The 27855-nt window shown below is 43.3% G+C and overlaps 1 protein-coding gene and 1 long non-coding RNA gene across 3 annotated transcripts; one reads left to right on the top strand and one right to left on the bottom strand.

Annotated features, from left to right (window-relative positions):
- Window positions 1-1315: 1315 nt before the first annotated feature.
- On the bottom strand, window positions 1316-24727 carry LOC139406282 (E3 ubiquitin-protein ligase arih1-like). Of its 2 annotated transcripts, XR_011633974.1 has the most exons (15): window positions 24193-24727; window positions 20159-20226; window positions 18082-18226; window positions 15554-15646; window positions 15403-15458; window positions 12515-12581; window positions 11282-11388; window positions 9745-9787; window positions 8786-8857; window positions 7866-7996; window positions 6708-6765; window positions 5689-5949; window positions 5383-5495; window positions 3662-4553; window positions 1316-3585 (listed from the first exon to the last, which is right to left on the bottom strand). XR_011633974.1 is itself a non-coding variant. In XM_071148739.1 (14 exons), exons 1-14 carry the CDS (start codon window positions 24475-24477, stop codon window positions 4469-4471), a joined length of 1584 nt encoding a protein of 527 aa, XP_071004840.1. In that variant the 5' UTR covers window positions 24478-24727; the 3' UTR covers window positions 1316-4468. The 2 variants fall into 2 exon arrangements, 1 of the variants encoding a protein (XP_071004840.1); XM_071148739.1 differs by having other exon boundaries at window positions 1316-4553.
- On the top strand, window positions 8286-8548 carry LOC139406284 (uncharacterized). The gene is made up of 3 exons (XR_011633975.1): window positions 8286-8332; window positions 8369-8404; window positions 8470-8548. It is a non-coding gene; the product is annotated as an uncharacterized lncRNA (long non-coding RNA).
- Window positions 24728-27855: the final 3128 nt, after the last annotated feature.

Here is a 27855-nt window from a genome sequence, read left to right as displayed (position 1 = left end):
CTCCTCCTCCCCCCTAGTAAAGGTGTGTTATTATAATGCTCCTCCTCCCCCCTAGTAAAGGTGTTATTATAATGCTCCTCCTCCCCCTAGTAAAGGTGTGTTATAATGCTCCTCCTCCCCCCTAGTAAAGGTGTGTTATAATGCCCCTCCTCCCCCTAGTAAAGGTGTGTTATTATAATGCTCCTCCTCCCCCCTAGTAAAGGTGTGTTATAATGCTCCTCCTCCCCCCTAGTAAAGGTGTGTTATTATAATGCTCCTCCTCCCCCCTAGTAAAGGTGTGTTATAATGCTCCTCCTCCCCCCTAGTAAAGGTGTGTTATTATAATGCTCCTCCCCCCTAGTAAAGGTGTGTTATTATAATGCTCCTCCTCCCCCCTAGTAAAGGTGTGTTATTATGATGCTCCTCCTCCCCCTAGTAAAGGTGTGTTATAATGCTCCTCCTCCCCCCTAGTAAAGGTGTGTTATAATGCTCCTCCTCCCCCTAGTAAAGGTGTGTTATAATGCTCCTCCTCCCCCTAGTAAAGGTGTGTTATAATGCTCCTCCCCCTAGTAAAGGTGTGTTATTATAATGCTCCTCTTCCCCCCTAGTAAAGGTGTGTTATAATGCTCCTCCCCCCTAGTAAAGGTGTGTTATTATAATGCTCCTCCTCCCCCCTAGTAAAGGTGTGTTATAATGCTCCTCCTCCCCCTAGTAAAGGTGTGTTATTATAATGCTCCTCCTCCCCCCTAGTAAAGGTGTGTTATAATAATGCTCCTCCTCCCCCCTAGTAAAGGTGTGTTATAATGCTCCTCCTCCCCCCTAGTAAAGGTGTGTTATTATAATGCTCCTCCTCCCCCTAGTAAAGGTGTATTATAATGCTCCTCCTCCCCCCTAGTAAAGGTGTGTTATTATAATGCTCCTCCTCCCCCTAGTAAAGGTGTATTATAATGCTCCTCCTCCCCCCTAGTAAAGGTGTGTTATTATAATGCTCCTCCTCCCCCCTAGTAAAGGTGTGTTATAATGCTCCTCCCCCTAGTAAAGGTGTGTTATTATAATGCTCCTCCTCCCCCTAGTAAAGGTGTATTATAATGCTCCTCCTCCCCCCTAGTAAAGGTGTGTTATTATAATGCTCCTCCTCCCCCCTAGTAAAGGTGTGTTATTATAATGCTCCTCCTCCCCCCTAGTAAAGGTGTGTTATAATGCTCCTCCCCCTAGTAAAGGTGTGTTATTATAATGCTCCTCCTCCCCCCTAGTAAAGGTAACATTAGTGCTGTAGAAACTATTGCATTTCTAGGGTTCATCCTTAAAGTGCTGAGTGTCAAAGACAAAAAAAAAACAAATTTTGCACTTTAATATTTGTTTGTCTTCGAAATGAACAACTAATCTCTTCCAACATTTTATACACTAACTTTGTAAATAAGAAATACAATTTTAATAGCATTAAGAAAGAAAATATAGAAAAGCTTTTTTGGGGGGAGGGGGGGAGATGCTTCTATCAAATGAAAGTAGCTGCTTTCATGTTACTTTGAATGTTAAATTGAAATGTTGGTAGCGAACAAGCAAGCATACAGACATGGTGATGATAACAGAAGAATATGTCCCAAATGAATCCCTATACCCTACGTAGTGCATTAGCTCTGGTCAAAAGTAGTGCACTATATAGGGAAATGTCATTTGGGACGTAGAGCCTGTCGGTCTCACCGACGGCTGTAGCTGCACCTGCAAGACAGAGGGACAGCCTAAACTAAACACGGATCTTCCTTCGTAAAGAAAAATCCATTCAAATTCAAATCATTGATTCATCACCTGGGCAGAGGAACAAAACAAAAGCATATGAAAGCTTGACACATCTTACAAAGTCACAACTACAACTGTTGTCCCAAACACACACAGTGTTATGTTCGGGGCAAATCCATACCAAACATTACTGGAGTACCGCTCTTCATATATTTTCAAAAAAACATGGTGGTGGCTGCATCATGTTATGGGTATGATTGTTATCGTTAAGGACTGGCGAGTTTCAGGATAAAAAATAAACGGAGCTAAGCATAGGCAAAAATCCTAGACGAAAACCTGGTTCAGTTAGCTTTCCACCAGACACTTGGAGAGGAATTCACCTTTCAGCAGGTCCTAAATAACCTAAAACACAAGGCCAAATATAGACCGGAGTTGCTTACCAATTAGACAGTGAATGTTCCTGAGTGGTCTAGTTAGTTTGTCTTAAATCTGCTTGAAAATGGTAATCTAGCAATGATCAACAACCAATTTGAGAGAGCTTGAAGAATTTAAAGATAATTTTTAAAAAAAAGGGAAAATATTGTACAATCCAGGTGTGTAAAGCTCTTAGAGACTTACCCAGAAAGACTCACAGCTGTAATCACTACTAAAGGTGATTCTAACATGTATTCACTCAGGGTTGTGAATACTTATATGAGATTTCCATATTTAAAATGTTCAATATATATTTGAAAGAATTGTACAAACATGTTTTCACCTTGTCATTATGGGATATTGTGTATAGATATTTAATCCATTTTGAATTCAGGCTGTAACAAATTGTGGAATAAGTCAAGGGGTATGAATACTTCCTCTAATATGTAAGTACATTTGATGCAACTTTTTTTTCTGCCCAAAAGACCATTAGTATTCATCTTGTCTGAACGAATCTGAACATAATTCCACCCATTCTGGAAGATTGGAAAGCCTTGTTCACATTGCCAGTTTTTAGTTACTCAAAAACAAATGTGCATATCTGATTCGAATGTTATTTTTCCTTGCAGCCACATTTCAAACAAACTTGACCATGTGACTCGTCTGATGTATTTGGCATCAAGTGGTTTTTAAGAGTCATTATTTAGATTTGTTTTACACTTTTTTTGGTTACTACATGATTCCATATGTGTTATTTAAATTAGTTTTGATGTCTTCAATATTATTCTACAAAAATAAATAAAATAAAAACCCTGGAATGAGTTGGTGTCCAAACCTTTGACTGGTACTTGCGTGTGTTTGACAGCTGCTCTGTTGACAGTTTGACAAGAACATGTTCAAGCTAACTAGCGTGTTAATTGTTCACAAACAAAATAGTTAACTAAACAGCTAGCTAGCTAGCTGACTGCTGTGGCTAGACAACAAAAAAAAAGGACTCGTTTTTTCAAGTTGGTTCATCTAAAAGTGTACTTACATTTTGGACATTCAGAGCAACGGGGAAATATCCATTGTTGTCACAACTTCTGAGTGATAAGAAGCACAAGCACCACCACTAATCAGCCTAAACACCTGTGCACACACACACACACACCCGTCGTTACTATGACAACTAGCATAGGCATGTGAGCAAACGACTGCCGTCTGAACACACACACCTGTCGTTACTATGACAACTAGCATAGCCATTTCAGCAAACGACTGCCGTCTGAACACACACACCTGATTTGGTCAGTTGCAACTTGCTGTTTGGACAAGAAGGTCTTCTAAAACGGACTTGAAAAAAAAAAACTAGCTGATTTGAGCATTATTTGAGCATTAAGGCCTGCAGTGTGAACGAGGCTTTAGAGATCTCATTCTAGACTGATTGAACACACTGCAAATTAAGGTCGCGAAATCCTGGTTGGAGGGCTCCCAGATTTCTGCTTATTCCCTCCTGATAGTGGGAATCTTCCAACCAGGATTTCTGAAGAACCCGTGAACAGAATTTTGAATACTAGAGTGCAAATACACACAGAGACACTCCTGTTGTATATTCAAGTAATTCATATAAAACAATTTCAGTTGAGAGTTCTATTCTACTGACTCACACAATACTCCCAGTAATGACATTTATTAAAATCAAACATATCATTTTAATTATACTTCCTTAATAATGGTTTCAACACATAAGCATTTCGGGGGCGAGAACGAGTCCTAAATTTGCCAAAACGACTGGGGCAAAAAAAGGATTGGTTTTGAACGATGGCCACTTTGGTGTCACCTTCAGACTTTACTGCAGCAGCTGTTCTAGCTGATTTTCGATGTGAAATCTGATGCAGTTCAGTAACACCGGCCAGGAGGGATGGACTGGGACCAGAAAATCGATCCACTCTTGAATGGTCAGTCTTCTCACACTGTTGTTAACAACACTGTTTTAATATTCTACCTCTTATTGACAGATTTCCTTTGAAAGTTTCCATTCAACCAGGGAGGTGAGTAGGGATGTAATGGTGGGTGGTGTCCCAGGAGATATTCTCTAAACTAGGAGTCCATGGTGATGTGCAGAAGGTAGAAGAAAGAGATATTCTATTCTCTAGAGAAGAGATACTCGGAGATGGTGTGGAGAGGGTAGAGACAGTAGAGAGAAACACTTACAGAACACAGATATCCTCTCCTCAAGGACTAAGAACAAATATTCTCTAGAGATGGTCCATGAGGAGAGAGGAGGGGGGGCAAAGAAAATATATTCTCTCTAGAGATGGTCCATGAGGAGAGGCCAATGTACTCCCGTTGGTCCTTCTTAATCCTCTATGTACTCCCATTGGTCCTTTTCATAGCCTTCATGAACGTGTTGTAGCAGCACCCTCCGCCGGCTCTCACAATATCTACACAGACACAGGAGAGAGATGATGTACAGCATCTACACACATGGGAGAGAATATACACAGGAGTACACCAAACATTAAGAACACCTCTTTCCATGACAGACTAGATGTGAAACCAGGGGTCCCTTATTGATGTCACCTGTTAAATCCACTTCAAATCAGTGTAGATGAAGAGGAGGAAACAGGTTAAAGAAGGATTTTTAAGCCTTGAGACAATTGAGACATGGATTGTGAAGGTCTGCTATTCAGATGGTGAACGGGCAAGACAAAATATTTAAATGCCTTTGAACAGGGTAGCATGTTTGTGTCAACAGTTTCCTGTATGTATAAAGAATGGTCCACCACCCAAAGGACATCCAGCCAACTTGACAACTGTGGGAAACATTGGAGTGAACATTTTCAACACCTCGTAGAGTCCATGCCCCAATGAATTGAGGCTGTTCTGAAGGGGGGGGGGGGCGCATCTCAGTATCAGGAAGGTGTTCCTAATCTTTTGACAACTCAGGTGTATATCGGACAATATCTCCAGAAACTTGATTTTTATTTATTTTACCTTTATTTAACTAGGCAAGTCAGTTAAGAACAAATTATTATTTTCATTGACGGCCTAGGAACAGTGGGTTAACTGCCTGTTCAGGAGCAGAACGACAGATTTGTACCTCGTCAGCTCGGGGGTTTGAACTTGCAACCTTCCGGTTACTCTAACCACTAGGCTACCCTGCCGCCCCAAATGTTTCAGGGCCTTACCAAAGAGGGTCAAATGTGTCACACTATGCCATTTTCAGGTTGTAAATTGGTTCATGTAGCGACGTAAAAGCTTCCAACCCACCTGTATTTATCTTGTACTTTTTGCTTGATATCCTGCAAGGAATCCTGGGAGATGTCCCTCTCCAGGTATCCTGACAACGTCTCTGTGCAGTTCTCCAGGTCCGCCTGGTTGTTCTGATGACATAACAACAAGTCCGTCTCAGTCAGTGAGCGTTCAGCCTAGTCACCCATATACCACCACACCGGGGTCATAACGCACCAAACCCGAGAAAACAGTGACGTACCATTGCAATTTGTCCAATAGGAAATGGTCAAAAAAAAAACAGAGTTTGGGAAACCCTGGGTTAAGGTTAGCGCCACACCGTACCTCAAAGATGATGGACTGGTTGTTCTTCTTCAGGTAGAAGGCGAAGACGTAGGTGAACATGAGAGTGGAGCGACACTGACACAGCACGTCCACGGCCTTCTTCAGGAACTGCACCTCGATCCAGGACATGTTGTGCTGCTGCATCTCCTCCATCTTGGCCTTGACCCCGGCGTACAGCTTGTGCTCGAAGCGCAGCGACTGCATGTGGTTCATGTAACGGTTGCAGTAGAACAGGTACCGCTGTAACATTGCTCTGGAGCGCTGTAACACACACGCCTTAACTTAATTACAGCAGAACAGGAAGTGCTGTAACACACACGCCTTAACTTAATTACAGCAGAACAGGAAGCGCTGTAATGCCTTCACTTAATTACAGTAGAACAGGAAGTGCTGTAACGGCTTCACTTAATTACAGTAGAACAGGAAGTGCTGTAACGCAACAGTGACTATATAACCTACCTACTGCCCACTACAACAGTGACTATATAACCTACCTACCGCCCACTACAACAGTGACTATAACCTACCTACTGCCCACTACAACAGTGACTATAACCTACCTACTGCCCACTACAACAGTGACTATATAACCTACCTACCGCCCACTACAACAGTGACTATATAACCTACCTACCGCCCACTACAACAGTGACTATATAACCTACCTCCCACCCACTACAACAGTGACTATATAACCTACCTACTGCCCACTACAACAGTGACTATAACCTACCTACTGCCCACTACAACAGTGACTATAACCTACCTACTGCCCACTACAACAGTGATTATATAACCTACCTACTGCCCACTACAACAGTGACTATAACCTACCTACTGCCCACTACAACAGTGACTATATAACCTACCTACTGCCCACTACAACAGTGACTATATAACCTACCTACTGCCCACTACAACAGTGACTATATAACCTGCCATTTTTTACAACGGTAATCGAATGGAAGATATAATAGGTTTTTAATGTGTTTTGTAGAAGGTTAACCGTGTAGACTTACCTCCTGTGCATCTCTGGCTGCCTTGGCATCGTCTTCATTGTAGCGGTTGCAGTTGTACCTGCAGGATCATCATCATTACGGCTACTTTAGATACGAGGTAGGTACACTGTGAGGTGTTAAATGTGAACGCGTATAATATATATACACTTACAGGAGAGTTTATTATTAGGTACACCAACACATTAGCTCCTACAGACAGTGAGTCACATGTCTCGCTATATATAAAGCAGGCAAACAGGCATCAAGGCATTCAGTTACTGTTCGATTTCACGTTAGAATGGGCGACCAGCGACCTAAGCGTCTTTGTTCGTGGTGTGATCGTCGGTGCCAAGACGCGCCGGATCCCGTATCTCAGAAACAGCCTGGGCTTTTCACCCACGACATTGTCTAGGGATTATCGAGAATGGTGCGACAAACACAAAACATCCAGTCAGTGCCAGTTCCCTTTGGGGTGAACACAGCTCGTTGACGAGAGGTCCAAGGAGAAGGGGAGGGGGGGGGGGGGGGGAATCATGCAAGCTAACGGGCGGGCCACAAACAGGTCCAAACGCACAACTCGTTGACCCTTTGTCACGGATGGGCTATTACCTGCAGACGACCACACCAGGTTCCACTCTTATCTGCTAAAAAAACAACCAAGAAGAGACTCCAGTGGGCATGCCATCACCAACACTATTGAGGAGCCTGGAACATGACAGCGCGTTCGGTTTCCTTGAGAGGCCTGGTCAGTCTTCCCCCCCCCCCCCCTTCAACCCAATAGAGCATAATGGGATGAGATGGAACGGGCTGTCGGCAGCATGAATGTATCGCCGTCCAATCTGCAGCAGCTGCGCGATGCCATCGCGTCACTGTGGACCAACATCGCTGTGGAACGTGTCCGACACCTTGTAGAATGCCCCGAAGAATTCAGGCTGTTCTGGAGGCAAAAGGAGGAATGACCCCGGGACTAGATGGGTGTACCTTATAAACTGTTTGGTGACTATATATACACAGTATACCATTTAGCAGACACTCGAATCCAAACTTCCAGTCATGCGATCCCACTATCCTGGCAGTTACAAGAGCCATGCTCTACCAACTGAGGGCCGTGAAGTGAGTACACGGTCACCCGTTTGGCTTCTCCAGACTCACCAAACGTGTGTGATTCTTACTACTCACCATGCTGAGCCGTGTGGCTCCCAGGGCCCCAGACAGACCCAACAGAACTCAGCTTTACAGCTCTGGTTCCGACACACCATGTGATTGCAGCCGCCGTCCTTCTCAATGGTCACGTGACACTTTGGACACTCCTGTGAAAAAGTGTGCCGAGGACAGTGAAACCCCCTAGTGGAGCGCAGCCAATACCAAGGTATGAAAAACGTCTATCTAGATCACATTAACCTGGGCCCGTATTCATACAGCGTCTCAGAGTAGGACTCTCTTACATCAGTACTCCTAGTCTGAGACACTTTATAAAACACAGACCACCATGTTCTCTCTGTACAGTTCTGTAGATCTGGACTGGTAACATATCTTGGTGTTATGTAGTGTTATAATCATATCTTGGTATTATGTAGCATTATAACTATACCTTGGGATTATGTATTGTTATATTATGTAGCATTATGACCATGCCTTAGTATTAGGTGTTATGTAGCATTATAACTATACCTTAGTATTAGGTGTTATGTGGCATTATAACTATACCTTAGTATTAGGTGTTATGTAGCATTATAACTATACCTTAGTATTAGGTAGCATTATAACTATACCTTAGTATTAGGTATTAAGTTATGTAGCATTATAACCATAACTTAGTATTAGGTATTATGTTGCGTAGCGTTATAACCATAACTTAGTATTAGGTATTATGTTACGTAACGTTATAACCATACCTTGGTATTCTGTTATGTAGCATTATAACCATACCTTGGTATTCTGTTATGTAGCGTTATAACCATACTTTGGTATTCTGTTATGTAGCGTTATAACCATACCTTGGTATTCTGTTATGTAGCATTATAACCATACCTTGGTATTCTGTTATGTAGCATTATAACCATACCTTGGTATTCTGTTATGTAGCATTATAACCATACCTTGGTATTAGCTGCAATCCAGTTGGATGTTTCACTGTCATCGTCACACTTTTTAATCCACTTTCTCAGCCACTGTAGGACAGCAGAGCAACAGAGGTCAGCTAATTGTTGCATATTCATCCAGCAAGACAGACAAACACTGAGTGTGCAAAACATTAGGAACACCTGTACTTCCCATGACATAACCTGACCAGGTGAAAGCTATGATCCCTTATTGGAATGTCACCTGTTAAACCCACTTCAATCCGTGTAGATGAAGGGGAGGAAACATGTTTTTAAAAACTATGAGAAAATTGAGACATTTTCGGTAAATGTGCCTTTGAACAGAGTATGGTAGTAGGTGCCAGGCGCACCGGTCCATCACCCAAAGGACATCCAGCCAACTAAACAACAGCATCCTTGCGAAATTCTTTTGACACCGTGGAGTCCATGCCACGACGAATTGAGGCTGTTCTGAGGGCAAAAGGGGAGTGGTGCACCTCCATATTGGGAAGCTGTTCCTACTGTTATGTACACTCAGTGTACATGATATTATTACATGATATCATGTCGTGTCCTTGGGTAGAACCTAGCCCTATGTCGTGTCCTTGGGTAGAACCTAGCCCTATGTCGTGTCCGAGGGTAGAACCTAGCCCTATGTCGTATCAGGATAGAACCTAGCTCTATATCATGTCAGGATAGAACCTAGCTCTATGTCAAGTCTTGTCAGAGGGTAGAAGCTAGCCCTAAATCATGTCGTGTCAGAGGGTAGAACCCAGCCCTATATCATGTCGTTTCAGAGGGTAGAACCTAGCCCTATATCATGTCGTTTCAGAGGGTAGAACCTAGCCCTATATCATGTCGTGTCAGAGGGTAGAAGCTAGCCCTAAATCATGTCGTGTCAGAGGGTATAACCCAGCCCTATATCATGTCGTGTCAGAGGGTAGAACCTAGCCCTATATCATGTCTTCTGCACATACCTTACACTTGACAGGATCGTGCCAGTTCTCCCCACAGTTGAAGCTAGAATGATAAAATACATCCCATTAGTATCAATTGTTTCTATTCTCCCTCATGTTGTAGTTGCAGGGATTAGGTAAAAGGTTGCCAACAGGAAGCTATGCTCCCAGAGGAGCCTGTTGTGACTGGTGGCAGCTACGTGGGGAGGGGAGGAAAACTCAAGGCTGCCGGGCTCTCATACCAACTCCTTTTGGGTTACGACATACTCAGCCACCGCCCGAGTCTCGACTAACCCAGCCACCGCCCGAGTCTTGACTAACCCAGCCACCGCCCGAGTCTTGACTAACCCAGCCACCGCCCGAGTCTTGACTAACCCAGCCACCGCCCGAGTCTTGACTAACCCATACCCAGCCACCGCCCGAGTCTTGACTAACCCAGCCATCTCCTGAGTCTTGACTAACCCAGCCATCTCCTGAGTCTTGACTAACCCTAACCCAGCCATCTCCTGAGTCTTGACTAACCCTAACCCAGCCATCTCCTGAGTCTTGACTAACCCTAACCCAGCCATCTCCTGAGTCTTGACTAACCCTAACCCAGCCATCTCCTGAGTCTTGACTAACCCTAACCCAGCCATCTCCTGAGCCTTGACTAACCCTAACCCAGCCATCTCCTGAGTCTTGACTAACCCTAACCCAGCCATATCCTGAGTCTTGACTAACCCAGCTATCTCCCGAGTCTTGACTAACCCTAACCCAGCCATCTCCTGAGTCTTGACTAACCCTAACCCAGCCATCTCCTGAGTCTTGACTAACCCTAACCCAGCCATCTCCTGAGTCTTGACTAACCCTAACCCAGCCATCTCCTGAGTCTTGACTAACCCTAACCCAGCCATCTCCTGAGCCTTGACTAACCCTAACCCAGCCATCTCCTGAGTCTTGACTAACCCTAACCCAGCCATATCCTGAGTCTTGACTAACCCAGCTATCTCCCGAGTCTTGACTAACCCTAACCCAGCCATCTCCTGAGTCTTGACTAACCCTAACCCAGCCATCTCCTGAGTCTTGACTAACCCTAACCCAGCCATCTCCTGAGTCTTGACTAACCCTAACCCAGCCATCTCCTGAGTCTTGACTAACCCTAACCCAGCCATATCCTGAGTCTTGACTAACCCAGCTATCTCCCAAGTCTTGACTAACCCTAACCCAGCCATCTCCTGAGTCTTGACTAACCCTAGCCCAGCCATATCCTGCGTCTTGACTAACCCAGCCATATCCTGAGTCTTGACTAACCCTACCCCAGCCATCTCCTGAGTCTTGACTAACCCTACCCCAGCCATCTCCTGAGTCTTGACTAACCCTAACCCAGCCATCTCCTGAGTCTGGACTAACCCTAACCCAGCCATCTCCTGAGTCTTGACTAACCCTAACCCAGCCATATCCTGAGTCTTGAGACATTGTTGTTCTAAAGATGTGCCTTAAGACTTCTTAAGGAGTAGACTGTATTGTCATGTCATAGTAAAGAGAGGACAAGGCAGATCATTTAGGAGACTTGTCTTACCAGAACTGTCGACCACACTTGCACCTGACCGGCTTGGCGTCGGGGTACTGGACTTTAACGACGTGGTGGCAGTCTGGTGCGGGACACCACTTCAACAGTCTATTGCACTGGAGAAGTGGGAGATTAGGACAGTAAGACCCATTCAGTTATCACTCTTATTAAATCATTCAAAAAATAAAACGCAATAAATTCAATGCACATTGAATGTAACAGCGGTGTAGTCTAATGCACATTGAATGTAACAGTGGTCTAGTCTAATGCACATTGAATGTAACAGCGGTGTAGTCTAGTCTAATGCACATTGAATGTAACAGTGGTGTAGTCTAATGCACATTGAATGTAACAGTGGTCTAGTCTAATGCACATTGAATGTAACAGCGGTCTAGTCTAATTCACATTGAATGTAACAGCGGTGTAGTCTAGTCTAATGCACATTGAATGTAACAGCGGTGTAGTCTAGTCTAATGCACATTGAATGTAACAGTGGTCTAGTCTAATGCACATTGAATGTAACAGCGGTGTAGTCTAATGCATATTGAATGTAACAGTGGTGTAGTCTAGTCTAATGCACATTGAATGTAACAGTGGTCTAGTCTAATGCACATTGAATGTAACAGCGGTGTAGTCTAGTCTAATGCACATTGAATGTAACAGCGGTGTAGTCTAGTCTAATGCACATTGAATGTAACAGTGGTCTAGTCTAATGCACATTGAATGTAACAGCGGTGTAGTCTAGTCTAATGCACATTGAATGTAACAGCGGTGTAGTCTAGTCTAATGCACATTGAATGTAACAGTGGTCTAGTCTAATGCACATTGAATGTAACAGCGGTGTAGTCTAGTCTAATGCACATTGAATGTAACAGTGGTCTAGTCTAATGCACATTGAATGTAACAGCGGTCTAGTCTAATGCACATTGAATGTAACAGCGGTGTAGTCTAGTCTAATGCACATTGAATGTAACAGCGGTGTAGTCTAGTCTCATGCACATTGAATGTAACAGCGGTGTAGTCTAGTCTCATGCACATTGAATGTAACAGCGGTGTAGTCTAGTCTAATGCACATTGAATGTAACAGTGGTGTAGTCTAGTCTAATGCACATTGAATGTAACAGCGGTGTAGTCTAGTCTCATGCACATTTAATGTAACAGCGGTGTAGTCTAACGCACATTGAATTTTCGTATTGTTCCACTATGAACTCATAAATAACATAGAAGATAAAACAAGCTTACCTCCACAAAACTATTGGTAATTAAATGTTGGTACTTCAGCTTCACTTTAGAGTCTGTTATGAGGCGCCTGGAGGGGAAATAACAAACTGTTATTACGATCCATGATGTCTTGACAAAATCAGCTAGCTTTCCCTGGGTAAGTGCCTTCGGAAAGTATTCAGACCCCTTCACCTTTTCCCCACATTTTGTTACGTTACAGCCTTGTTCTATAATGGATTTAATAAATCTACACACAACACCCCATAATGGCAAAGCGAAAACAGGTTTTTAGAAATTGTTGCTATTTTATTAAAAAAAAAAAAAAACGTATTTACATAAGTATTCAGACCCTTTGCTACGAGACCCGAAATTTATCTCAGGTGCATCCTGTTTCCATTGATCGTCCTTGAGATGTTTCCACAACTTGATTGGAGTCCTGTTACCTGTGGTAAATTCAATTGATTGGACATGATTTGGAAAGGCACACACCTGTTTATATAAGGTCCCACAGTTGACAGTGCATGTCAGAGCAAAAACCAAGCCATGAGGTCGAAGGAGAACTCCGAGACAGGACTGTGTCGATGCACAGATCTGGGGAGGGGCACCAACACATTTTTGCATCATTGAAGGTCCCCAAGAACACAGCGGCCTCCATCATTCTTAAATGGAAGAAGTTTGGAACCACCAAGACTCTTCCTAGAGCTGGCCACCCAGCCAAACTGAGCAATTGTGGGAGAAGGGCCTTGGTCAGGGAGGTGACCAAGAACCCAATGGTCACTGACAGAGCTCCAGAGTTCCTCTGTGGCGATTGAAGAACCTTCCAGAAGAACAACCATCTCTGCAGCACCCCACCAATCAGGTCTTTATGGTTGAGTGGCCAGACGGAAGCCACTCCTCAGTAAAAGACACGACAACCCGCTTGGAGTTTGCCAAAAGGAACCTAAAAGGACTCTGACCTTGAGAAACAACATTCTACTTATGTAAATGTGATAGTTTTATTTATAAATTAGCCAAGATTTAGAAAAAACTGTTTTTGCTTCATCATTATGGGGTATTGTGCGTAGATTGTTCCCCCCCTCATCAATTTAACCAATTTTAGAATAAGGCTGTAACGTTACAAAATGTGGAAAAAATTCAAGGGGTCTGAATACTTTCAGAAGGCACTGTAGCTAATACCAATATGGTGCGTTTGCTATAATTCTGCAGAAATGGGTTGAGTCTGCCTCACTAACGGAGGAGAAACCACATCTAGGTTGTTAAGTAAATGGCTACATGAATGTTGTATGGTGTTGAGGCCTGCTGTAACCTGACTGTCAACATTTAGTCAACAGCGTACTGCAGTGAGACTATACGGCCGTAGTGAGATCAGGGTGAGACTATACGGCCGTAGTGAGATCAGTGTGAGTCTATACGGCCGTAGTGAGATCAGGGTGAGACTAGGGCCGTAGTGAGAGCAGGGTGAGACTATACGGTCGTAGTGAGATCAGGGTGAGACTATACGGCCGTAGTGAGATCAGGGTGAGACTATACGGCCGTAGTGAGATCAGGGTGAGACTATACGGCCGTAGTGAGATCAGTGTGAGACTATACGGCCGTAGTGAGATCAGTGTGAGACTATACGGCCATAGTGAGATCAGGGTGAGACTAGGGCCGTAGTGAGATCAGTGTGAGACTATACGGCCGTAGTGAGATCAGTGTGAGACTATACGGCCGTAGTGAGATCAGTGTGAGACTATACGGCCGTAGTGAGATCAGTGTGAGACTATACGGCCGTAGTGAGATCAGTGTGAGACTAGGGCCGTAGTGAGATCAGTGTGAGACTATACGGCCGTAGTGAGATCAGTGTGAGACTATACGGCCGTAGTGAGATCAGTGTGAGACTATAGGGCCGTAGTGAGATCAGGGTGAGACTATAGGGCCGTAGTGAGATCAGGGTGAGACTATAGGGCCGTAGTGAGATCAGGGTGAGACTATACGGCCGTAGTGAGATCAGTGTGAGACTATAGGGCCGTAGTGAGATCAGGGTGAGACTATACGGCCGTAGTGAGATCAGTGTGAGACTATACGGCCGTAGTGAGATCAGTGTGAGACTATACGGCCGTAGTGAGATCAGTGTGAGACTATACGGCCGTAGTGAGATCAGGGTGAGACTATACGGCCGTAGTGAGATCAGTGTGAGACTATACGGCCGTAGTGAGATCAGGGTGAGACTATACGGCCGTAGTGAGATCAGGGTGAGACTCCAGCCGTAGTGAGATCAGTGTGAGACTATACGGCCGTAGTGAGATCAGTGTGAGACTATACGGCCGTAGTGAGATCAGGGTGAGACTATACGGCCGTAGTGAGATCAGGGTGAGACTATACGGCCGTAGTGAGATCAGTGCGAGACTCGGGCTGTAAATTAGCTGTAGAGCTGCCTACTGGGTCAAGACAGGAAGCTACAGATTAATAATCATGTCCTCAATACAGTCTACAGGCATTAGGGTCCCTTATTGGACGTCACCTGTTAAACCCACTTCAAATCAGAGTAGATGAAGGGGAGGAAACAGGTTCAAGAAGGATTTTAAAGCCTTGAGACAATTGAGACATGGATTGTGAATGTCTGCTATTCAGAGGGTGAACGGGCAAGACAAAATATTTAAGTGCCTTTGAACGGGGTATGGTAGTAGGTGCCAGGCGCACCGGTTTGTGTCAAGAACTGCTGGGTTTTTCACGCTCAACAGTTCCTTGTGTATCAAGAATGGTCCACCACCCAAAGGACATCCAGCCAACCTGACAACTGTGGATCAACATGTCCCCAGCATCCCTGTGAGACGTTTTGTAGAGTCTATGCCCCAATGAATTGAGAGGGGGAGGGGAGGGGGGGTTCTTCCTAATGTTCAGTGCACTCAGACCATAACAATACTCACATGACTGTGTTGTCATCCACTAAGATGTCACAACTATGGGCAGGGCAGGAGATGGTCTGAAAACAAAAAGACAAGGAGTTCAATAGACGGTGACTGAACAGTCGGTGTAACCAGTCCCTTTACATACGATCATTTGGGACGCAGACACTACCTGTCCCATCCCCTCCTCGATGATTTTGGTTGTCAGGTAATCTCCCCAGCACTGCAGACAGAACTTGTGTCCACACTCTAAGCCAGTGAAATACTGTGGGGGGAAATAAGAAAACAATATTTTAGGATTTCAGACACAGGGTCTCAGGTCTCCGACCGGAGGGTAGCTCCTTCCAGAGCACAATGTTTGTCACAGCTTCATCTGCATCCAATAGGGCTCGGGGTCATAGTGCGCAGTATAGGGTTCCACAAGGGCCCCCGCTCCAGTGAGTCCCTACGGGACCGTAACCATGGATACCACTGGACAGATGCGACAGAGTGTTACGTTGTTTTCACAATGTGTATCGTCTGGCTGCCTAAAGAGCCGTTTCCTGGATAGACCGCTGTCATTTATCCTATCAGGGTGAGATCTGCATTGCCTAGCAACAAAACACAGTGGAATTTCATTGAACAGCCCGTCTCTTGCTTAAGTATTATTATTTTTAAATCTTTATTTAACTCGGCAAGTCAGTTAAGAACAAATTCTTATTTATAATGACGGCCTAAGAACAGTGGGTTATTAACTGCCTTGTTCAGGGGGCAGAACAACACATTTCTACCTGGTCAGCTCGGGGATCCGATCTTGCAACCTTTCGGTTGCTGGCCCAACGCTCTAAACACTAGCCCAGATAGGTTCAGTTCCTTCAGGGTTCACTAACTGTGTTAGATGGATGCATAATGTTGTTGATAAAATGGTATGGAACCGTTGCACAGCGAGCCCAGTACAGGTTTACCTTTACCAGGTGGGTGGACCAGCCTGGTGGACCAATCATAGTCAGTACATTAATCTACAGATAGCCTGGTGGACCAGTCATAGTCAGTACATTCATCTCCAGATAGCTAGGTGGACCAGTCACAGTCAGGACATTCATCTACAGATAGCTAGGTGGACCAGTCATAGTCAGTACATTCATCTACAGATAGCCTGGTGGACCAATCACAGTCAGTACATTCATCTCCAGATAGCCTGGTGGACCAATCATAGTCAGTACATTCATCTCCAGATAGCTAGGTGGACCAGTCATAGTCAGTTCATTCATCTCCAGATAGCTAGGTGGACCAGTCATAGTCAGTACATTCATCTCCAGATAGCTAGGTGGACCAGTTATAGTCAGTACATTCATCTACAGATAGCTAGGTGGACCAGTCATAGTCAGTACATTCATCTTCAGATAGCTAGGTGGACCAGTTATAGTCAGTACATTCATCTCCAGATATCTAGGTGGACCAGTCATAGTCAGTACATTCATCTCCAGATAGCTAGGTAGACCAGTCATAGTCAGTACATTCATCTCCAGATAGCTAGGTGGACCAGTCACAGTCAGTACATTCATCTCCAGATAGCTAGGTGGACCAGTCACAGTCAGTACATTCATCTCCAGATAGCTAGGTGGACCAGTCATAGTCAGTACATTCATCTCCAGATAGCTAGGTGGACCAGTCATAGTCAGTACATTCATCTCCAGATAGCCTGGTGGACCAATCATAGTCAGTACATTCATCTCCAGATAGCTAGGTGGACCAATCATAGTCAGGACATTCATCTCCAGATAGCTAGGTGGACCAGTCATAGTCAGTACATTCATCTCCAGATAGCTAGGTGGACCAGTCATAGTCAGTACATTCATCTTCAGATAGCTAGGTGGACCAGTCATAGTCAGTTCATTCATCTCCAGATAGCTAGGTGGACCAGTCATAGTCAGTACATTCATCTCCAGATAGCTAGGTGGACCAGTCATAGTCAGGACATTCATCTTCAGATAGCTAGGTGGACCAGTCATAGTCAGTACATTCATCTCCAGATAGCTAGGTGGACCAGTCATAGTCAGTACATTCATCTCCAGATAGCTAGGTGGACCAGTCATAGTCAGTACATTCATCTTCAGATAGCTAGGTGGACCAGTCATAGTCAGTACATTCATCTCCAGATAGCTAGGTGGACCAGTCATAGTCAGTACATTCATCTCCAGATAGCTAGGTGGGACAACCTCATATCACAGTCATAGTCAGTACATTTTTCCTCAATAAAATATCTATCAGCAAAGTCAGAGCTTGAAATGGGGTGAAAACAAATATTGAGAAGGTAATAAATAACCTTATGACAGTTAGTTTAGATGGCAGATAATGACACAGCAGGTAATATAATATATGAAGGGACTGACTGAGTTTGGGTAGTTTAGATAGCAGATCTGACACGGCAGGTAATATAATATATGAATGGACTGACTGAGTTTGGGTAGTTTAGATAGCAGATAATGACACAGCAGGTAATATAATATATGAATGGACTGACTGAGTTTGGGTAGTTTAGATAGCAGATCTGACACGGCAGGTAATATAATATATGAATGGACTGACTGAGTTTGGGTAGTTTAGATAGCAGATAATGACACGGCAGGTAATATAATATATGAATGGACTGACTGAGTTTGGGTAGTTTAGATAGCAGATAATGACACAGCAGGTAATATAATATATGAAGGGACTGACTGAGTTTGGGTAGTTTAGATAGCAGATCTGACACGGCAGGTCCTGAACAGCGGATCTTGTGCTCATCAGTCTGGTCCTCGACTTCTTACAGGGGTTGATGACGTGGCACTCTGAGAACAGCTTATCCACATTACCGTCAAAATACCTGCAGAGAGAAGAAGAGGAGGAGCAGGAGAGGGAGAGAGAATTGGCGAGGGCACTAGAACAGTCTGCAGCACTCGGCCTCACCCTCTGTTACCCAGCCAATGAGGGCCTACAGCAGCACCTAGATATTCTGCACAGATTCTGTCAGACCTGGGCCCTGAGAGTAAATCTCAGTAAGACAAAACAAATGGTTTTCCAAAAACCAGGATCACAAATACAAATCCATTTAGACGTCATTGCCCTAGAGCACACAAAAAAAACTATACATACCTCGGCCTAAACATCGGCACCACAGGTAAGTTCCACAAAGCTGTGAACGATCTGAGAGACAAGGCAAGAAGGGAATTCTATGCCATCAAAAATAATATAAAATTCAACACACCAATTAGGACCTGGCTAAAAATACTTGAATCAGTCATAGAGCCCATTGCCCTTTATGGTTGTGAGGTCTGGGGTCCACTCACCAACCAAGACTTCACAAAATGGGACAAACACCAAATTGAGACTCTGCATGCAGAATTCTGCAAATATATCCTCTGTGTAAAACACAAAATAATGCATACAGAGCAGAACTAGGCCGATACCCGCTAATAATCTAGAAAAGAGCCGTTAAATTCTATAACCACCTAAAAGGAAGCGATTCCCAAACCTTCCATAACAAAGCCATCACCTACAGAGAGATGAACCTGGAGAAGAGTCCCCTAAGCAAGCTGGTCCTGGGGCTCTGTTCACAAACACACCCCACAGAACCCCAGGACAGCAGCACAATTACACCCAATCAAATCATGACAAAACAAAAATAATATTACTTGACACATTGGAAAGAATTAACAAAAAAACAGAGCAAACTAGAATGCTATTTGGCCCTACACAGAGAGTACACAGCGGCAGAATACCTGACCACTGTGACTGACCCAAATTTAAGGAAATCTTTGACTATGTACAGACTCAGTGAGCATAGCCTTGCTATTGAGAAAGGCCGCCGTAGGCAGACCTGGCTCTCAAGAGAAGACAGGCTATGTGCAACACTGCCCACAAAATGAGGTAGAAACTGATCTGCACTTCCTAACCTCCTGTCCAACGTATGACCATATTAGAGATACATATTTCCCTCAGATTACACATCCCCCATTTTGATAAACTCCCATATCTCCCAAACTCCCATACCATTGTAACCTTTCCCACATTGTCACATTACAGCTTCATCTTAAAATGGATGAAAAGTGTTTTATACATTTGCAAACATTCCTTAAAAAAAAACTGTTTTTTGCTTTGTCATTATGGGGTACTGTGATGTCATTATGGAGTATTGTGATGTCATTATGGGGTATTGTGATGTCATTATGGGGTATTGTGATGTCATTATGGGGTATTGTGTGTAGATTGATGAGGTGAAAAAAAACAATGTAATCCATTTTAGAACAAGGCTGTAACGTAACAATGTGGAAAAAGTCAAGGGGTCAGAATACTTTCCCGAATGCACTGTAAATACAACCCATATTTATGTTCATTAATTTTCCTTTAACTATCTGTACATTGTTACAACACTGTAAATATATAATGGCTAACTTTATAACCTTAGTGAGTAATGTTTACTGTTCATTTATTTTTGTTTATATCACTTTTGTATATTATCTACTTCACTTGCTTTGGCAATGTTAACACTCTAACCACTAGGCTACCCTGCCGCCCTGTTTCCAATGCCAATAAAGCCCTTTCAACTGAACACACACACACACAATTTCTATTGTAACGTTGTGTTTGGCAATATGGATCAACACATCATGCCAATAAAGATAACTGAAATTGAATTTAAGGAGAGACAGAAACAAGCTTTGACAAACACATCATCATCGGCGTTGTTTGAAACCAGCAGAATGAAACGAGGTCATAAAACTAGAGAAAATAAAAACCCCTAACCGGGTCGGTATACCTTTCCATGAGCTTCTCTCTGTCCCAGTTGAAGTGACTCAGAAGGATCCTGGTGATTGTTGCAGGATTCTAACAGGAAACAGAAGAGAAATGGCTGTGTTATACACGCAACAAGTTAGCACCGTATACAGTCCAACATTAGACATGGAAAACGGTCGCTAAGCTGTAGCCCAGGACAGGTTTATAATGTTGTTGTCACCAGTAACAAAAACACTAGCGATTATTATAACATAGACGATATGTGTGAGTGCCAGTCAAACCTCATCACTGATCAGAACTACGGCATTGTGTTTTACGCAGTTATGTGATATAGCAAGAGATTATCCTGTATTTTAAGAGTTATCCAGAAACGAGAAGGCTTAAAGGGATGGTGCTGGACCTATTCCCCCTCAGGAGACTGTAAAGATTTGGCATGGGTCCTCTGATCCTCAAAAGGTTCTACAGCTGCACCATCGAGAGGTTGCGTCACTGCCTGGTAAGGCAACTGCTTGGCCTTCGACCACAAGGCACTACTGAGGGTAGTGCGAACGGCCCAGTACATCACTGGGGCCAAGCTTCCTGCCATCCAGGACCTCTATACCAGGCGGTGTCAGAGGAAGGCCCTAAAAAAATTGTCAAAGACTCCAGCCACCCTAATCATAGACTGTTCTCTCTGCTACCACACGGCATAAGACTCCTGAACAGCTAATCAAAGGGCTACCCAGACCCTCTTTTACACTGCTGCTACTCTCTGTTTATTATCTATGCATAGTTACTTTAACTCTATATGTACATATAACTAACTCTATAACTCTACATGTACATATTACCTCAATTACCTTGACTAACCGGTGCCCCTGCACATTGACTCTGTACCGTAACACCCCGTATATAGCCTCCACATTGACTCTGTACCGGTACCCCCTGTATATAGCCTCCACATTGACTCTGTACCGTAACACCCTGTATATAGCCTCCACATTGACTCTGGCGCATGTGACAAATAAAATTTGAGTTGACCATTGGGCGTAAAAAAAAAAAAAAAAAAGTCAAGTTTGATGAAAAAGCTTTAAATTAAAAAAAAGGTTCAAATTCAGGTCATGTGACAATTGTGCAAAACCAAGTAATTAATTACTACAATCCTCTGTTTGGTTCAAAAGCACAGCTTCAATAATGTAGCCATAGGGCTACTGCTCCTGGTGACTCTGTATATTATATGATGGGACCCGACGGGAGGCTCCTACGAGGCCCGACGGCAGGAGGCTCCTACGAGGCCCGACAGCAGGCGGCTCCTACGGGGCCCGACGGGAGGTGGCTATATTGTAATTTTCTGACCTGGTCTGGTGATGAGCTGCCTGCTATATTTAGGGGAATGTCTGTGTCCCAATTTCCAAAATGGCACCCTATTCCCTATATAGTGCACTACTTTTGACCAGAGCCACTATAAAAGGGAATTAAGTCCCATTTGGGACACAACCACTGTCACGCTGGTGTCTCAACACCGTGCCAACCAAAAACCACATTCATAAAAAAATACAAATCGGATTTTTGAATGTAATCAGTAGCCAGCAACTGATATGGTGGTTTTGCATTTCAGATGAAGTCAAGAGAATACAAGAGGTTTGATTGTAGTGTATTACCCTGATAAGGAAGTTAGCTTCTATCATGTCATGGTGTTTAAAACAGAACAATGGGGGCAGGTGGTCAACTGGTTGGCTAACTCTGGATCATTGCTTGCTGTACAGGCTATGTGTATGGAAACACCTCATAGGAAGAGATCATGTACAGGAAGATATGTAAGCAGGCAGCAGTTGGAGCATGGGGAATACCAACTCCGCTTGTGCTTGTGAAATCAAATTTGATTTATCATAGTCTACAATCTGCTGTTTACCAAGCATAACAGTGAAATGCTTACTTACAAATCTTACTTCCCAACAACACAGAGAGAAAAATAGATCATTTTTTGAAAAAACAACCTGTTTTTGCTTCATCTTTATGGGGTATTGTGTTTATACAGTGCATTCAGGAAGCATTCAGACCCCTTCACTTTTTCCACATTTTGCTACATTACAGCCTTGTTCTAAAAAAAGTATTACATTATCTATTTTCCACACCAATAATTTAATATTTTTTTAGAATAAGTCTGTAACGTAACAAAATGTGGAAAAAGGGAAGGGGTCTGAATACTTTCTGAATGCCCTGTACAAACACAATACACCATAAAGACTAAGCGAAAACAGGTTTTTAGAATTTTTTGCAAATGTATTAGAAAATAAAAACAGAATTACCTTATTTACACAAGTATTCAGACCCTTTGCTTTGAAACTCACCATTTCACAAATTAACAAGGCACACCTGTTAATTGAAATGCATCCCAGGTGACTACCTCGTGACTGCCGGTTGAGAGAATGCTAAGAGTGTGCAAAGCTGTCATCAAGGCAAAGGGTGGCTACTTTGAAGAATCGCAAATATATTTTGATTTGTTTAACACTTTGGTTACTCCAAAATGTCCTCACTATTATTCTACAATGTAGAAAATAGTAAAAATAAAGAAAAACCCTTGAATGAGTAGATGTGTCCAAACTTTGACTGGTACTGTATATCTATCTCGTTCCCCTGCACATGGACTCAGTACTGGTACCCTGTGTATAAAGCCAAGTTATCGTTACTCATTGCGTGTTTATTAAGTGTTTTATCTGTCTATTTCCTTTCTCTCTGCATTTTTGGGAAGGCCCGTCACTAAGCATTTCACTGTTAGTCAACACCCGTTGTTCACCAGGCATGTGACAAAATAACATTTGATTTGAGACTAGACCTACAATACTGTACAGTTGAGTTCCCTCCTCTAGGATTTTTATGCATTAATTTTATTTCACCTTTATTTAACCAGGTAGGCTAGTTGAGAACAAGTTCCCTTTATTTAACCAGGTAGGGTAGTTGAGAACAAGTTCCCTTTATTTAACCAGGTAGGCTAGTTGAGAACAAGTTCCCTTTATTTAACCAGGTAGGCTAGTTGAGAACAAGTTCCCTTTATTTATCCAGGTAGGCTAGTTGAGAACAAGTTCCCTTTATTTAACCAGGTAGGCTAGTTGAGAACAAGTTCTCATTTACAACTGCGACCTGGCCAAAATGATTCATGCCCAGGCTTAGCTTAGAATTTAACACCAATGTTGACAATTTAAAGATATTACATTGTCAACATGAAGAGGTAAATTCTTAGCTACACCAGGCTGTACCGATACATATAAAGCACTAGTTAGGGTGTCTCTTTAGACCAGAGGCACTGGACCATGGTTTAAAATGTGTTGTTGTTATTGCTGAGGTTATTAAAGACACTGAAGAGGGGCCGTGGGGCACGGTCAGCTGAGCACATCCCAATGGGCAGTTTTACAAAATGATAGTAATGCTGGTGGGGGGAATAGGCTACCTGGCAGATACTTTGATCACAGAAGGGCTGTGGGAGGCACATAACTAGCTAGCTGACGTATACAGCTATGTTTCATGGTTAATTGATAAACTAGCTAACAGGATATTTGAAAGAGACATCTAGCTAATCACCTTGCCAAGTTGACGTTAATTAGCTTCCGGTTGCGAGTTAGCTTAGCTACCCGACCTAGCTACCCGCCGTTAGCTACCCGACCTAGCTACCCGCCGTTAGCTACCCAACCTTAGCTACCAGCCGTTAGCTACCCAACCTTAGCTACCCGCCGTTAGCTACCCAACCTTAGCTACCAGCCGTTAGCTACCCGGCCTTAGCTACCCGCCGTTAGCTACCCGGCCTTAGCTACCCGCCGTTAGCTACCCAACCTTAGCTACCAGCCGTTAGCTACCCGGCCTTAGCTACCCGCCCTTAGCTACAAGCCAGATGGCGAAACAACTTTAATCGATAACATGCAAGATACTAACAAAACACATTGTCTTCAGTTAACTAGTCAGCTAATCTAAAACGAGCCGTTTAATTTGTACGGTTAGTCTAGCTAACAGCAGGGTAGGTGGCCTGTCAACTTTCCACCGTCCCCGGTCTTTCCTGCACCGACACGCCTCGTAATACCTCACCTGGATGACCTCGTTGACCTCCCTGATACACTCCACCATATGCTGGAGTATCTGCTCGGCAGTCAGCACTTCGAAGCGGTAGTCCTCTTCCTCTTGCCCGGTCCCATGACCACTTCCCCCGGTCTCCAAACCTTCGTCCCGTTCCCCTCCGGCCTCGGCGGGATCGACCAGTTCCACCTCGTCCTCGCCTAACTCCAGGGTGTCTTCCCCCGGTTCCTCTGCGCCGCTGTCTTCGCTACATTCGTCCTCGTCGAAGTCATAGTTATAACCTTCGTCTGAGTCCATTACTCGGTTAATAATCGAGAATATGTGACAAACCGATGTAGATGCTTGGAATGGGTCAGTTTGCTTGTTATGGAATGGATCCAAACAACAACAACAGCAACAAAAAAACAACAAAACACACACGGTCGGGTCGGTCTTGTATTTTTTTTCAGTTGTAGTGAAAATAACAACAAATTTCGCCGCTAGATGAAACCGCGCACAAAGAGACGCGGCGTCGTGACGCACGACAGTTGGATGACTAGGGGCGAATAAAAACAGGGTCGTGGCTAGAAGGGATCCAACTTTTTGTCAAATTAACGTAAAAAAGTGCAAATTCTTTGCTTTTTTTTTTTTTTTTTTAGCTAACCCTAACTCTTTTCCTAACCTTAACTTAATTCTCCAAACCTGCTACGAAACGTAAAATATACTAATGGTGATCCATAATTAATACAAATCCATGAATTAATATAAATACAAATCTGACGTTAATTTGACAAAAGCTGGATCCCTTCTAGCTATGACCTAAAAAGATGCTTACAATGTTTTGTATTTTATTATCCGTGTTTTAAATAAAGTAAATAAAAATAATATTTTGGGGTATATTGAGTGCAGCGCAATGTTTATTTATTTATTTGTAAGTCACTACGGAAGTTCTAGAGCGCAGTTACATTTTGCTTAAAAGCATTTTAAAACTCCATGGGTTGAAGTAGTAAGACATAGATGTAATTGTTGTAAAAAAAAACTGAGTGTGCTTCATTTACTATCATCCTAAATTAAAATATTGAATTATTTTGTCACATTTATTTTATATTATGCCAATTTCCTCAATGTGGACAGTTTGTGGTACTGCATTTTCACCGCAGAATTACACATCCTTTTTGCTTCAGATTGGTGACGTTCATATAAAAGTTTACAGTCATCACGAATACAGTAAATTGATTGCGTTAAACAGGCGCCTGTCCGTCTCATGAGGGCGGCAGAGTAGCCTGGTTAGAGCGATGGACTAGTAACCGGAAGGTTGCAAGTTCAAATCCCTGAGCTGACAAGGTACAAATCTGTCGTTCTGCCCATGAACAGGCAGTTAACCCACTAGGCCGTCATTGAAAATAAGAATTTGTTCTTAACTGACTTGCCTAGTTAAATAAAGGTAAAATTAAATAAACGTCTCTGCATTAAAAGTCGATAGCAAACGGATTTGACAGTCATGCTATCACTAAAATGAAAGCCAACAACCTCTTTGTCACTTTGTAGAACTACCTGTGATGATTCATTTAAGTGAAATTTTTTTTAAAAAGCACCCATCCATCTGACATTCTAGAATTTAGATAACTGTCTTCAACAAATTGTCTTCTAACCAAATAGTGTTTGCTTAAACAGTGCATACACACCAAACTTTTGGCCCCTGTGCTATTGATTTCAAGATGTTATAGCTGGAAGTGATTAACACATATTTTTTTGTTGTTGTTACATTTAGCGACAGATGCAATTTTCTGGGGGGTGGTTTGGGGAGAGCAGTGTGTTTGTTTCCTGGTTTAAATTCATTCTTTTTCAGGTTTTAACTATACAATTTCTTCCATGTCCTCATCTGCTTGCATGCTCCTCCCCTATCAAGGTGTTTTGGTACTTCCCTTATGCACTATGTACTTTCTGCATGCTCCTCCCCTATCAAGGTGTTTTGGTATTCCCCTTATGCACTGTTTTTCAGTGTGCCAACTTTTACTATACCACAGGTCAGTACCAGTGTAACGGACTCTCCACCTTTCATAGTGACAAGAGTGGATCGGTTGTCCAGATCTGCAGTAGGCTAACTAGCAATCATACCACACGGAAAAATGTTAAAAGCTGCATACATTTTCTATATGAATCGACAAGAACAAATAGGAGTAGTTGATATGCAGTGGAGTGGCATCGTGAAAGAACAGTGAAGACAGGAGACACAGCTGAACCTGTACACTGCTGCTACTCGCTGTTTATTATCTACGCATAGTCACTTCGCCCCTACCTACATGTACAGATGACCTCTAACCTGTACCCCCACAAACCGACTCGGTACCGGCACCCCCTGTAGTATAAAGCCTCGTTACTTTTTATCATTTTTTACTTTAGTTTATTTGGTCAATATTTTGTTAACCAACAGTGCAGTTCAAGAAGAGTTAAGGGCTTGTTAAGTAAAACATTTCACGGTAACGTCTACACTTGTTGTGTTTGGCGCATGTGACAAATAAAGTTTGATTTGATTTAATTTGAAACATCTCCCCTATTGATCTTGTTTAGGGACAACACAAGTATTCCACTGAATGCGCTGTCTGTTGCAGATCATCATTCTCCCAAGTCGTCCTGTAATAACGTGGCCACATTGTGCTCCCAGCAGGCCCAGTTATTCAGGAAAGCTTAACACGTGTTCAGCCTCCTCTCCAATCAGAGCGACTATTCCTCGAGCACCTAGAACCTATAACGCTAAAATTAAATATTGCCTAAATATGTATTATTTTACTTTTTAAATGTATTCCCTTTTATGTGTGGCATAAACACAACCAGTCGCAATGTTTTAATCTGATTAGGCTAGTTTAAAAGTCTCCTGTAGGTATGCACATGTTCATCCAAAATACACTATATACATACATACATAAGTATGTGGACACCCCTTCAAATTAGTGGATTCGGCTATTTCAGCCACATCCGTTGCTGCCGGGTGTATAAAAATCAAGCACACCGCCATGCCATCTCCATAGACAAACATTGGCAGTAGAATGGCCTTACTGAAGAGCTCAGTGACTTTCAACGTGGCACCGTCATAGGATGCAACCTTTCCAACAAGTCAGTTCGTCAAATTTCTGCCTTGCTAGAGCTGCGCCGGTCAACTGTCAGTGCTGTTATTGTGAAGTGGAAACTTCTAGGTGCAACAATGACTCAGCCAAGAAGTGGTAGGCCACACCATCTCACAAAACAGGACCGTGTAAAATTAATCTGTCCTCGGTTGCAACACTCACTACCGAGTTCCAAACTTCCTTTGGAAGCAACGTCAGCACAAGAACTGTTCGTCTGGAGTTTCATGAAATGGGTTTCCACGGCCGAGCAGCCGCACACAAGCCTAAGATCACCATGCGTAATGCCAAGCATCAGCTGGAGTGGTGTAAAGCTCCTCGCCATTGGAAACGCGTTCTCTGGAGTGATTAATAATTTTTCACCATCTGGTTTCTGGGTTTGGCAGATGCCATGAGAGCGCTATCTGCCCCAATGCATAGTGTAAACTGTAAAGTTTGGTGGAGGAGGTCTAGGCCCCTTAGTTCCAATGAAGGGTGAAATCTTAACGCTGCAGCAAACAATGACATTCTAGACGATTCTGTGCTTTCAACTTTGTGGGAACAGGTTCGAAAAGGCCCTTTCCTGTTTCAGCAT

This window comes from Oncorhynchus clarkii, chromosome 4 (genome assembly GCF_045791955.1).
Source record: "Oncorhynchus clarkii lewisi isolate Uvic-CL-2024 chromosome 4, UVic_Ocla_1.0, whole genome shotgun sequence".
Classification (NCBI taxonomy): Eukaryota; Metazoa; Chordata; class Actinopteri; order Salmoniformes; family Salmonidae; genus Oncorhynchus; species Oncorhynchus clarkii.
Note: the sequence above shows the minus strand (reverse complement) of the source record. Positions and strands in the feature narration are given on the sequence as shown.

Coding starts and splice junctions, on each gene's coding strand:
- LOC139406282 (XM_071148739.1), bottom strand. CDS start 24,477: ATGGACTCAGACGAAGGTTATAACTATGACTTCGACGAGGACGAATGT. Junction 15,459..15,553: donor TCGAGGAGGGGATGGGACAG/GTAGTGTCTGCG, acceptor TTTTGTTTTCAG/ACCATCTCCTGCCCTGCCCA. Junction 5,496..5,688: donor ACCAGTCCATCATCTTTGAG/GTACGGTGTGGC, acceptor TTATGTCATCAG/AACAACCAGGCGGACCTGGA.